The 14,163-nt window shown below is 33.3% G+C and overlaps 1 protein-coding gene and 1 long non-coding RNA gene across 34 annotated transcripts; both read right to left on the bottom strand.

Annotated features, from left to right (window-relative positions):
• Positions 1 to 439: 439 nt before the first annotated feature.
• On the bottom strand, positions 440 to 1,260 carry LOC132061465 (putative disease resistance protein At1g50180). The gene has a single exon (XM_059454281.1). The coding sequence runs from the start codon at positions 1,136 to 1,138 to the stop codon at positions 440 to 442; it is 699 nt and encodes a 232-aa protein (XP_059310264.1). The 5' UTR covers positions 1,139 to 1,260.
• A 1,272-nt stretch (positions 1,261 to 2,532) lies between these two features.
• Positions 2,533 to 12,159, bottom strand: LOC132059931 (uncharacterized). Of its 33 annotated transcripts, none has more exons than XR_009415813.1 (11): positions 11,899 to 12,159; positions 10,920 to 11,036; positions 9,175 to 9,235; positions 8,256 to 8,414; positions 6,160 to 7,931; positions 5,993 to 6,061; positions 5,629 to 5,778; positions 4,898 to 5,485; positions 4,642 to 4,780; positions 4,142 to 4,251; positions 3,302 to 3,697 (listed from the first exon to the last, which is right to left on the bottom strand). It is a non-coding gene; the product is annotated as an uncharacterized LOC132059931 (long non-coding RNA). The 33 variants fall into 33 exon arrangements; XR_009415788.1 differs by adding exons at positions 9,387 to 9,450; positions 10,677 to 10,794 and having other exon boundaries at positions 5,629 to 7,931; positions 11,899 to 12,158; XR_009415812.1 differs by having other exon boundaries at positions 6,020 to 6,061; positions 11,899 to 12,158.
• Between the last annotated feature and the right edge of the window lie 2,004 nt (positions 12,160 to 14,163).

Genomic DNA, 14,163 nt, shown 5'->3' with positions numbered 1-14,163 from the left:
TAGAACTACTGCTTTGCTGTGCATGTAAGTTCCTCTTTTATTTTCCCATGTCTAATCTTTGTGAATTTTTCCTGGCCTCTATCATTCAGGCAAAACTGATCCATATGTTATTCTAAAACTTGGAGATAAGGTAACACACAGCAAATGAAGTCAAACTACTGTTATTGGACCTCCTGGAGAGCCTATATGGAATCAGGTGATTTAAATATAAATCTGTTGGCCTAATATGCTGATAGGATTTATTTGGTGGTGGCTTGCTTTATCTTCTGCTGTAAGCATGTAACTTATACATCTTTTTCCCATGTTTCTTTTCCTTTTTGACAGGATTTTCATATGTTTGTCACAAACCCCACGAGACAAAAGCTATATATAGAAGCAAAGGACTACCTTGGATTTACAGACTTGAGTATCGGTTCAGGAGAGGTACATGAAAATATTATCAATTGTATTTGTTTCTGAAATGCAATCCATCTAAGTTTGTTGGTTTTATGGAAATGAATAAAGGGCTTATACAGTGCACAAAGTACTCCCAACTAGTGCAGGGATTGGGGAGACTGGGCATACTATACGTATCCTGCACTTGCTTTTCTGCAAAGAGGCTGTTTCCATGCCACAAGCCAGATCTCTGATTGTTTGGCCTATAATTACTTGGTCCTCCTCCTACATTATTGATATTTCTAATACCATAAATCTCTTGTTTGTGAGAGAGATCCATGATTCGCTGCTTGAGGGATTGGATCTCCTTGCTAACGTTATAGAATTTGGTCTCCTTCCTGCAGATGCAAGCGCAAGCCTTCAGACGACTAGCAAGTCCACTGCCATCACCTTCACCAGCCTTCGGACCACTAGCAAATTCATCATCATCGCCTTTACCAGCCTTCAGACGACTAGCAAGTCCACTGTAAGTCTCTAGTATAGCGAGAACATCATTAGCAACAGAGTTGATCTCAAACACCCGTCGTTGAACTGTATGATCCCCAACTTGCTTTTGCTGTGCATCTATGAGGAAAGATTGCATGAACCGCAGCTCACATTGCAGCCACTCCACATCCTCTGTCAGACTTAAACTCAGGCCAACTTCTTGTATGAGGAAATCGCCCAGTTTCTCAATTGCAAACGACACAGCGGCATCAACCATTTTCAAGAGTCTTGATATTTAGTATACTTAGATCTGAAAAAAAAAGATTGGAAGAAAGCTGGAGAAAGAGAAACAGAGACAGAAGCAATAGAGATGAAATGAAGATAAGTTCAAGAAACTGAAGCCGTTGATTGTGAGTTTGATAAGAGATGAATACTGCTTTTTGCGTTAGTAACCTTATCTTGGAATCGAATGTTTAAGATGGTCCATTAATAAAGTGATTAAAGCATAAAAAAACCGACAGATGAACATGGGGCTCGTGGAAAAGTGGGGAAAAGTTAAAAGTAACAATTATATGTGTTGTACATTGGTCCACCACCTAATAATTTTGTTTGGACAATAATGGGGAAAATGATAAAGAAAAATTAGAGCAATGAAAGTGAAATGTGTACCATTTGACACATTCAGAAAAAAGAAATATTCGATAAAGATGGTATTGATGATAGAGTTGAGGTAATCGTAAAGACTATGAGGAAATAATGGATGGGTTGGCATTGCTCCAGTCTGTCGAGAATATAATTAAGTAAAAGAAAGTGTATTCTCTAACAGTTTTAGTTTTTGAATGAGACGGTCACACACTTTTATATGGTATCAAAGTAAGTGGTGATCGTGGATTAAATTTATTTTTTGGCTGTTATAACGAATGGTTGTTATACATTTATAACAACATTGATATTTAAATAATATTTCGTGTATTGTAGGAAAAAAGATGCATAAAATTTAATTTTTCATTTTTAATTCTCAGATTCTAAGTTTAATCACAATTTGGATAACGAAGAAATTTTTTTAATGACGAAATATATATTCATATAATATTCTTCGTCATAAATAGATTTAGTGAATTAAAGTATCAAAATATTTGGTCAAAATCTCTATACATATTATTGGTACTCTTAGATATTCTATTTCTATAAAGATATATGATTTATCATTATATCACCCAAAAAAAAAAAAAAAAAAAAAAAAGATAGACGTTATAGAGAGGTAATTTTATAAAAAGTGAACTGCTATACAGATGATTATTATTGTTATAGGTAAAAAAAACTGTTATAAATCGAGAGGTAAAAAAAAAAAAAAAAAAAAAAGGATAAATGTTATAGAGAGGTAATTTTACAAAGAGTGAACTGCTATACAGATGATTATTATTGTTATAGGTAAAAAAACTGTTATAAATCGAGAGGTACAATGTAACATAAAAAATTGTTTCTGAAAAAAACTTGACTGTTATAGAGAGGTATGAGGATGACGTTAGAAAGAGCTCTAACTATATGCAAAATGAGGAACTCATGTAAAAGGATCATAAAACATTTTTTTTTTTTTTTTGTAAAGGGCTTAAAAACATTTTTGCCTAGTAATAACGAGCAATTTTTGAAATCAATAGCAAATAAGTGGTGTTGCATACAAAGTAAACAAATTTGTTATAGTATTGCAAATGAGCGTTTGTGACAGAAAATTTGTTTCTGCATGTGAACGTCACTAATTCTTATTCATGACACTAGATGGCCCATGCCCGTGCTGTGCACGGGCGTATGCCCAACATCACTGTTTTGATTATTTGTGCAGTTACAAAAATACTAAAAAGATCCTAACACCAAGAGAATATTTCTACTTGTTTCAGGCTTTTAACACTTCATAATATTTACACACTAAGGAACAAAGTTGTACAAGATTGTGAAGTCGTACATTCTTCATCTTCAATGAGAAAACCCATTTACATAGGGAACAAAAGCAGCACCATCTCTTTTGAAAATTGACCACTCCATAAATTAGCTTGACAAAAATATCAGAACCTGCCATTACAAGACATAGGAATGAAATTTGCACTTGTCTACCAAAATGAAAGAAAGAAGTTAAGAAATGAGGCAGACACAACGTAAAGCGGGGAGCAAGTAAATTGTGTTCTTCCTGTTGAGGTAAAGAGAAAGACCACGATGCTACTACAAAATAAATAGCTTTTGGAACTGTAAGTAAGTAGAAGGAACCCAATGGGTGCAAGTTGGCATAACTCCGAGTCTTCTATGTTACCCCTGAAATTAGCTAAATTCAGAATTAGCTTACACATAATTCTTTGATCTATCTTTGTCAAACACTTCTCAGAAGTTGAATAACCAGGAAGTTGGTATGGAATTGTTTTCTAAAATTTGTGCAATTAACACAGTAATCACTGCAAGTTCCAAATTCTAATTTACGAAATTGAAGTGCCACTGCAAACTTGATACTTCTAATGTATAATACAAGCTTCAAGCTTCTCAATCATGAGTTTTTCTTTTCTAAGATGAAATTACTGTGGTAATCAATATAGCATCAAAAGGACATCTATTCGTCTCACGAGAAGCAAGGAACAACACAGAAAAATAGATAATACGACAAAGCTCAAATTGTATCTCTGTAGCTCGAAATGAACAGAAACAGTACAACCCATCAGCTGCTCCAAACTCTTCTGTGAATATGGGGAACATTCGATTAACCTCCAGTCATCTACTTCGAGGAAGTTATCTACTTCGAGGAAGTTAGCACACAGACAACCGATAAATAGGAAATCATTTCCTCTTCTTTTTTCTAGTAAGCCACCAAGAGGAAAACAAAGACTTTGACATATTTGAAGTGAATATGATGAACAACATCTCACATTGTTAGATAAATGACAAAGTAGAAAAGATATATTGTTCATATGAACTGAAAGACTTTCATACCATGAGTATATTTTTTTTAACTTGAAGGCAATAGCTTCTGTTCTATCATATATAAACATAATTAACGATATTTAAATAGAAATCTCAATACAAGTTAAAATTCAAGGTCACAAATTTGTTAAGAACTTTTGTTAATTTTTATTACATGTTATGCACAAAGTTAAGAGAAAGTGAGAAAGGAGACATAAAGGTAGATAAAGAATGTTCATGTATCAGGAAAATTAGTCAACACAAGCATGAATATAAAAACCCGTCATAGGTTCAGAATTGATGCTAAGATAAAGCAGGCACAATGGAGAAATTCACTTACTTTGGAAGAATTCATGCCAGCTGGAGGCATGAGCTTTATTTGCATGCTTAAAAGATAACATCAACGTGATTCTCATATGGGAGCTGAAGAGTTTGAACAAAGTGAAGCTGCTCATTGCAATCACAAGTGAAAAAAGAAAAATTCACTCAGAAGCTAGTATATACAGTGCATTACAGACCAAGAACGCAACTTATCTCTAAGTTGCCTTTGTTCAATCACTATACGTAAGCAAATTTAGAGAAAAGAGTCCCAAACTCATCCAACACATAAATTAATACCCAGAGCAAAAATTAAATTAAAAAAAGGATGTACGAAATGAATCACAAGAACAAGCTTAAGCACAGAATGTGCCTTCACTTACTAAAAAATCATAACATTCTAAATTTACTGTTTCTTCATCCCAGGCTCCTCCAAAATAAAAAAAATAGAAGCACCCAGATCATGAAGAAAAAAGTCAACAGGTAAAAGGCTCATCCCAAAAATCAAATAACTTACTGTACCTTGATTGACAGATTTGGCTAGTGATTAAATAGTGCCTTCTTTATGAAAGACAACAGAGACAAAAGCAGAGGAAGATGTGGCCTCTGAAGTGAGATTTGAGGAATCAATGGAAATTTGAGCAGAATCATAGCCGTGTTCCTTGAATGCAACAAAGAGAAGTCCACAAATATAGAAAAAACAAGTTCTAGTTAGATTTAATGCAATAAGGAAATTTATAAGATTTCTGAAATACATAGGAAATATAGTACCGACTACCTAGTAAGTTTCTGGTACTTTAGCATAGACATTGCTATGGAAAACCACATGTTGCATACCTGCCAAACCACAAATCATACACAACATAAGTTTTAGTCTATCCTTGCACCAAATTGCCACTACTGAGTAGTCGGTGTCTTGCCAATTAACAACATATCTGGCCTTTCTTTATCATCTGATCCTCTGCTGCATGTTCATAGTCCCCGTCTACAATCATCAGCAAGTCAAGCCTTCTCTCAGTGTGAGAGGCCCCCTGATATATCAAATGTCGTCACATCTCTTGAATTTCTACTACGTCTAAGAACATTGCGTCGGGGTTGCTTGATCAAGACAACTTTTCCCGGTCAGCAATTGTAACCCCATTTTTCCTCATCATTAACTTGCAATATAGCTTTTGCTCCGGTGCTACAGTTCGACACTTCATCAGTCACCATATTTCATTTAAGATTGGTGATGGAAGCACTTACTTCAGATGGTAGACCGGGCCTCTCACTTTCAGTTAAACTTAATTAAGGTGTGGCGCATTCCTGTAATAACGCCAACTGATCTTCTCATTGAAGAGGCAGAGAAACAATCTAGACCAAGAGACTGAAAATGAAACACCGAAAAAAAAAAGATTAGTCCTTGTAGATACAAATAAAATAGCACCCAAATTGCGCAGAGACTATAGCTCACCTTCATGATATACTCCAAGATTGGTTTGTCAGTAATGTTGTCCCCATCTTGATTACTGACAGTGTATACTCCAAGATTGGTTTGTCAGTAATGTTGTTCCCGTCTTGATTACTGACAGTGTATACTATCAGCAGAGGGTAGTTCATCATTTCATGGCTCAATTTACAACGGAAAGTCACCTTTCAAATTGCTGGAGTATAGAAAAACTGTCAAAAGAGAAAAGCTATTGAAAAAGAGTTGATTTAGGTATATTACCGAACACCCTCGATGCATCAGTATGCAAACTGGATATCAGTAGCCATGTGTGTGAAATTAAAATTACAAGAAACTATCGAAAGGTACGGAGAAACTACTTATTGCGCACTAAAATCCCACTAGCTAATCGGGTGCAATGAGAAAAGCACCAATAGAAAAACTCACCAGAACTGAATGAAATAATGCACATACCAGAGGCATTTTGGAACTCAAAGATTCTTCATTTATAGAACTCTTTAATAGAAAACTCAATATCAGAAGTATATGTAATACATAATAAATGTAGAAGAAATCATTACACTGAAAAATGGAAAAGAGGAGTATATTATTACTTAAACATCAAAGTTCTCTCGTGTTACGTTGTTGTCTTCTTGCAGCCATTTCCTCATGAATAATATGCCAATGGGCCCCGAACCTGTGGGAACCTCCCACTCCTTTTACTTTATGACAAAGTTCTCTCGTGTTATGTTGTTGTCTTCTTGCAGCCATTTCCTCATGAATAATATACCAATATGCCCCGAACCAGTAGGAACTTTCCACTCCTTTTATATACTATAAATATCGAAATTTCAGTAAATGAAATATCACGTCCATTAGTATTACAATTAAAGTAACCTAAAGAAACTTTTATAGTCTATTGGGGAAGCAAGAATTTCATTCTCTTACCTCTTCATATGAACATGCCTTTGAGCGACAACAGAACATAGTCAACATACTATGACCTTGGTGCCGCATAAACAACGCGGGGGAGTCAATGAATCCATCTCATGAGTTAACGAATAATAAAGCAACCTAGTTTTAGAAGTCACATATCACCAGGAAATTACGAAAACAGAAAAACCAAATTTCATTTATACAATGAAAATAGAGAGCTAGCAAGGAGTTCAAATATCAAAGTACTACATTTGATCACCATTAAGTTCACAAACATATTAGAAGGATCGTCCGGATGCACATTTTTACTGAGCTAGATATCAAATTAAAGCAGAAAAATCAATGAAATTAATCATGTATACCTTACTGTTTAAATAGATTCACCAGACAGAGATAGGACGAACTTTCAGCTAATGATGAATTCTTGACAAAGCAACATTACTAATTGTAGCAAAATCAAAATGTAGGACACCATGAAAGAATTATCCATAATCATTTTCTTCATGAAAAGCTTCATTCTTTTAGATACAAATGAATTTGCAAATAGATTCCCAATAAAGGATATGCCGCATAACATCTTTCAAATAACCTATTTTTGTGTATCAAAAGTTATGGCCTTGCAAAAGGAAAGATATTTATGTTAAAGTCACCTATGGGGTTAGGCATATCGTCCTTAACTGCACAAAGTTCTTCCCTTTTAATTAGATTTTTTTGCCAAGATGGCAACTGATGTGGCTAGTGTAGAAGCGTTCAAACAGTAAAAACAACACGCATATACTTGAATCAGAATCTACCCATAAAAAATTAAAAAGGGGAAAAATCATATACTTGTAAACGAAAAAACTGCTTATACATTGAATTAAAAAGAAAAATAAAGTATAAATGCAAAACTAATAGAGCCAATGGTTTATATCCTCACCAAGATAGAATATTTGAAAAATTAGCAGGACTGAGAAATATTTTCTTCCTCCATATTTAATTTTATCTCGCCGATCAGGATGCATGTGAATTTTGGAGAGTGTATCTATAGCTGCATTACATACACAGAAAACCCGGAGGATAATTAAACAATACAAACAAACAAAGCAGAATACCAGAGAAAAGAGAGATAGGAAAATGAGAAAAGATAGTAGAGGTTTGCCAGAACTCATCCAAACACATCTTAAAATAATTTTTTCCCATTAGAAATCATTTTAACAAAAGAAAATATGTTCCCTGATCCAACCATCCTATACCCCACCTATCTCCAGCATCATAAATCTCAAAAATACACCGCCCGCCTATTCTTTTTGTAAAGTAAACACACACGAGGTAGCTGATCAGTTTACCAGCTATCATATAACACGAAAAGTTTATTAGTTTCAACTCCTTACCACTCAGCCTTCTCGTTCCATACAAACTACTTCAGCAAAATACTCAAATGTTTCCTCCAAGTCTAATTCAACCAAGCCTATATGAATGACATAACAGTGGAATATTAGTTTGTAACCAGGTCCGAAAAGAGAGGGAAAAAGGAAAAGATCCAAAATAAGTAGCTGAAGATGCAATAAATAGAGTATGCCCTGATCTTTCTCAACACCATTACATAGGAGATATCATGACTTATTACTATCTTTCAATGAAGGATTTATTTTCAGGGATTCGATGAGCATCTATTGCTTCAACTGATATCCACATTCTTCACAGATATTCATTTTTGTTTCCAAATTTTCTTATGATTTAATCCATAACAATTTTCGCATTGAACCCAAAAATGCTTGTATTTTTGAGTTACCTCAAGATCATTATGACTTTCTCTTATAGCTAGATCACTGCCCTTCGTGCGAGTTCACGGCAAACCTAAAACAAAACCTATGGACTTCATTACTGCAAATAAGAGGAGTCAGGCATATATGATCAAACATCTTGGGTGCATAATCCACTTCAATGATTACTACAAATGATCACATCATTAAAAAAAAAACAAAGGGAGAGAAAGTGAGAGAACTGGGAATTAAAGACACTTAGTATTACCATGTAGACAAAAATACAAAAAAAAAAAAAAAAAAAAAAAAAAAAAAAACATATAGAAGAAGAAATCCCATCTTGTAAATCAAGTAAAAGGAACAACATAACAATCTGCTCCCTGTGGTTCTCTGGAAGCGCCTAAAAAAAAAAACGTAGATTATAGCTCTAAGTTTAGTTACTTGACTTTTGAGGAATTATAATTTATTATAGTGAAGTTAGCAAGGTGAAGTTCCTGCACAAGAACAAGAACTTTTTATATAAGGTAAAGTTATATATATGTGTGTCAAAGCTGGAATAGAATGCAAAAGAACAAGGATTAGCTTAACTGGAATTGTTTTTCACTAATAGAAAAACCCAGGCTAGTGGTACCACAGTTAGCAAATATAGCAAATGCTTTGGCATATTCCTCCATTTTCTCCAGATGAACAGTACTTTGTAAACAATTTAGAAGAAAAATAGTCATTCACTTTAGAATGTTAGGGTAAATTTGTACAATCATAAGCATAGTATATCATTAGAACTACTTCCTAGAGAAGAGCATGTCATGCCACTAATATAGATCCTTTGGAACATTGCACAAAAATAAGCTAACTTACTTCTCATATTTAAATAGAAAGTGCGTTTAAAAAATGTAACTTGATGTTCCCTACTAATTAAGAATATGGACATGGAAACTGTGAACTTACCTCAAGGGTATTTGGAGAGAGACATTAAAGAAGAGAAAAAAAGGAGAGTCCTCCTAAGCCCCTGCCAAAGCAAGATATGGGTTAGGTTTACAGAGAGAGATCAATGAGAGAAAATAAACTTCAACAAAACAAACTTCAATTTAATTTTCAATTTCAATTTCAAAATTAAAAGATATTACCAACATGCAACACTTGAGGAATCAAAAACTAACCAGAAATGAGTAAGAACAGATAGAGAAGCTGACATGGATATAAGAAACAAACTCCTAGAGAGAACTGAAGCAAAAAGGGTGAGAGAGAGGGAGAGTGATGAAAGAGCAGAAGCAAAAGTGAAGAAGAAATTCCTAGAATGAACGAACGGGCGCATGTTTACTGAGAATGGACGCAGTCAAGTTACCAATTCGCCCATACACTAACTCAAATTTATCAAAATACCCTTTTTCTACCTTAAGCATAGCAATATACAGGCCATAAAAATTAAAAGTGAGCTGCCGGGACTTGCTTTCCCAGTAAATATTTTTACAAACAATACAGTACGTCACAGAATGTTGGATCCAAAAAAAAAGTGACAGCCGTTTGAATAATATTTTTTTTTTTTTTTGATAATGGTAACAGTCAGCCATTTGAATAATATTAATGTCAAGATTCACGCCTTAGTCATAATATCGCATAACAGAGTTATTGAGGATAAGTTGTAATATATATTTATAGAAAGAATAACAACGAGCAAGTTATTGCTGATCATTTCATTTCCAATGGAGTAGTTAGCTCCGATTTTGTTTCATCTTTAACAATTTACCTTGTCCAGTTGGTAATTCTTTTTCTTTATCAGAGCAAAAGAAGGATTTTCTTCATCATTGCAACAAAAAGATTCTTTCTTTTGCTGCATTCGATAATGTCAGTTGAGATTGGCATGAGAGAGAATGAAGAATGTTTCTTTTTCAACGCATTACAGAATATGAATTAATTTCACTGAGTATGTTGCCGTTGTTGTTCGGCAAATGATTTTTTTTGCTTGGTATCTGAACAGTTTGTGAGTAAGCCGACTTTGAATATCTGGCAATGGCAGGGACTCCTTGGGAAAAAATATTGAGCTTTTTGCAAGTTCAACCGTGTAGTACAACAACAACATGCCCAGTGTAATCCCACAAGTGTGGTCAAGTTCAATCGTGTAGTAGACATGTATAAATTGTTTAACTTTAATGATAGTAGAACCATTAGATGCTGTTAGTTGAAATTTTGTTTATAGCCAGAATTTATACCTTTTATAAGGCAAAATATATCCAGAATTTGTACCTTAATTGGAGTTATATGACAAATATCATCTGCAGTAAGGGATAATATCTCGTTCACCCATAATTATCCAATTATTCAGCCAGAGGCATCTTGAAGTATCATATCAAACTTGTAACAGTATATGATAAACACTATTTTGATAGGAAGATAAAGATCCTTGTACTAAATTAGTATTAATATCACTATAAAATTAGATCAAAACATACCCTAGATTCAACACCTTTTGTTGATTGCATTTTCACATAATAATTTACTCTTCTGATTGGACTTCTTTTTTTTTTTGTTTGTAGTTACATATTAAAACATAAATATATTGGAGCTCATCTGCAATTGAAATTTTAACCTCAATGGAGAAGCTATATCTATGTGTTAGGAACATGAAACTAAGGATTATCCTAATAAATACTTAAATGCCAGATTATAAAATATGTGATACACATTGTACTTACGTCCGACTGTGATTGAACATTTGAATCTTCATCTACTGGAAACAAGGATGAGAGGTCCAAATTCCGATGTACCCCTAGTGGGTGAAAGAGATAAGCATTTCTTTATTTTTCATGACCCTGTCCATGGCAAAAACACAACTTTTGAAACTAATGATAAGAAAGAAACAAACACAATAAACGTAAGAGTAATGTATATCATGCATATAGTTGCAGACATTGTGAATCAGTACCTCCTATAGCCATTATATATTCTTGTTTTTTATTTCGTGAAGATAAAAGAATGGTCATTTATATCTTTCATTCAATTTCTGAATGTTAAGTTAATGCAATAAATTAGTTTTCAATTAAGAAACACAAGCACATGTAAAAAGCGTTTTATGAAGAAGACATAAATATATATATTTGATAGTGTAGATTATCAGAACTCTTGGAAGTTCTGCTATTTATTGGTTGATGCTCACAAGAATAGGTCAATTTCTATAACGAAATTGACAAAATTTAGTCATTGAATAAAAACATGCATGTATAAAATGGGCTCAGCCAATTTACTCAATCAAAAAATCCAAAAAAAAATGATAGTATGAAATTAGCAGTTAGTATTCGTCCACATCAAGAAAAGGTAATAAAGGAAAAATAATGTAGTTGAAAAAACGAAAAAGATTTTTATAACAATCCATTGAAAGCTATCCACTATAACCCAAAATATGTAAGACAAAAAAGTTGAAAAATTAGCATTCATTCACCCAAATCAATCAAAAACCCATAAAAGTAAAGAGATTTACCGAAGCTGAAACCAACTGAAAGCTAATCTACTCTTCCTGCTATTATCTAAAACATGCAATTTATTCCCAAATCCCAAAAGAAAAAAAAGAAGGAATTCCATAATAAAAAATGCTTGGAAGAGCCATGGAAGTCGAAGAGTAAAGATACACTTTGGTTGTTAAGTTCTGAAGAATAGATAGAGCAAGGGTTGCAGTACCAAGGTTCAGATGATGAACCCCCACCGTCCGTTGGTCCGTCGATAATAATAGAGACCCATAGCTTCACAAAAATATGATGTTTTTGGCCTCTCCATTGCTGTTATCAGAAAGAAGTTGGGTTCGAGACATGAAATTTTCGGTGTGTTTGGAGATGGAGACCCAGAGCTTCACAAGCCTCCATTTGTTGTTTGACCGGGAGATGGCACAAGAAAGTTCCGGAATGTGAAATGGAATGAAAAAGTGGAAGCCAGTTAGTTTGTCAGCGTGCAAATGACGCTTTTACCCTTCGTCGTACCCAAACTCTCACGTATTAATAGTTTAAAAAATTGTATCCTTTGACTATTTTAATTTTTTCTTTTACTTCTTCCCTCTAAAAGTAAATTCCACATTCTTGATTCTCCGATATTAAAACGTTTTAATGTTTTAAATTTTTCTTTTACTTTTTCCCTCTAAAAGCAAATTCTACATTCTCCAATATAAAAAAAAGTTTTAAATTCTTCTTTTACTTTTTCCCTCTAAAAGCAAATTCTACATTCTCTAATAGGAGTAAAAAAAAGTTTTATATTCTTCTTTTACTTGTTGCCTCTTAAAGCAAATTTCACATTCTCCAATATAAAAAAGTAACAGCCACTAGATCATTACATATCTACTGTACCTACTAAGCTTATTTATCTGGAATATATACATACATACATATATATATATATATATATATATATGTAGTATTTGCTGTTAAGATATTATTGAGTTTATACTTCATGGGTGAGATGAAGGGAAGTGTTATCATCTTGTACATTAATATATTTGAGAATTGATTGGCGTATGCCCTTGTATGATTGTTGAAGGAGGTACAAGAGGCTCATATGAGATGTTAGTTGTTGTTGTTGGCATGTTATGGCTGAAATTCCATGGTACATGGGTATTAAGTGATGGTGTTATCATGTTGTTATGATTTTGCTACATAGACATGAAAAGGAAGAGAGTATAAACAATCGTTTACGAAGTATATTTTGGGTTATTTGTTGTATAACTTGGGAATACTTGTTGAAGTAAGTTTAAGGAGCCTATGTAAACTTGTTGTGGTTGTTGTTGGCTGATGCATATGTTATTGTGACTAAGGATAAGGGGAAATGCTGCCCGTTTCTTTATAAGAATCAAGTTATCATTTGATATACGTGATACACTAGCGCCATTTAAGTTATGTATGAATTCTTTTATTATAGGATTGGCATGCTGTTATGATAAGCTCATTGTTGGATTGCTTGGACAACTTGAGGTATGTTAAGGCTCACTATATATTATATATAAGTATTATTTAATAAATACTTAAGTAAATAAAAGAGAATGCATATTAGTATGAATTGTGAGTAACGTTACATTCAGTTTGTTACAAAACTAACAGGTGTGTTGCTTCAACCAACAGTTGCCGACTACTTTAAAGTTAAGAATTACGTGGATGTTGCCCTCATTTATTTTGTTAAGGCACTTTCTACTTCGTCCTTTTTGGATTAGTGTATTGTTGACACTGAAGTAGCTTTATTGTGGATTTCTTCTTATCCCTAACTAGATTACTCTTTCGTTTCTTTTTAATTATTTTTTATTAATAATTTTTTTTCCGCTTGTTTATTTTAACATATCAAGGTAAATTTATTATTTTTCTATATTACTCTTGTCATTAAGTAAAAAGCATAAAATATTAATAGTAAAACTTAGATTTCAAAGCATAATTAATACGAGTAATTTAGTAAGACGAACCCCGAATAAATAGTTATTTAAGGAAAGTGTCAAGTCAGTTTCAGAACAAAATTACACATAAATAAAGAGGAGAATTTTATATCAAAATTACCGACTAGAAGCCTGAAAGATATTCTTGAGTTCTTTCATTTGTTTAATTGCTAATTCGTTCTCAATTTTCTGCTTCTGCATAACAAAACACAGTGTGTTTCAATCTCGATCTGATAAATAGACATAAAGAGTAATGGGATTTGAGAAAAAAAACAAAATTGAGAGAATTTATAGTTCATGTTGGCGCAAAAACCCATATCTGTTGACGCTTACATCTTTATATATACACACAGTAGCCAGATTGATTTTAGTATGGATTCTGTAATCTTTCCCCGTCAAGTTTGGATTAATTTTTAAAAAAAGAAAATAAATATAAATAACTTTTATCATTGTTAAATACTTCAAATATGTATCAAAAATGTAATTTATAGTCCCTCCGTCTCAATCGAAAAAATGAATTCCGAAGCTATTTTTTGTCT

Source organism: Lycium ferocissimum, chromosome 6 (genome assembly GCF_029784015.1).
Source record: "Lycium ferocissimum isolate CSIRO_LF1 chromosome 6, AGI_CSIRO_Lferr_CH_V1, whole genome shotgun sequence".
NCBI classification, from domain to species: domain Eukaryota; kingdom Viridiplantae; phylum Streptophyta; class Magnoliopsida; order Solanales; family Solanaceae; genus Lycium; species Lycium ferocissimum.
Note: the sequence above shows the minus strand (reverse complement) of the source record. Positions and strands in the feature narration are given on the sequence as shown.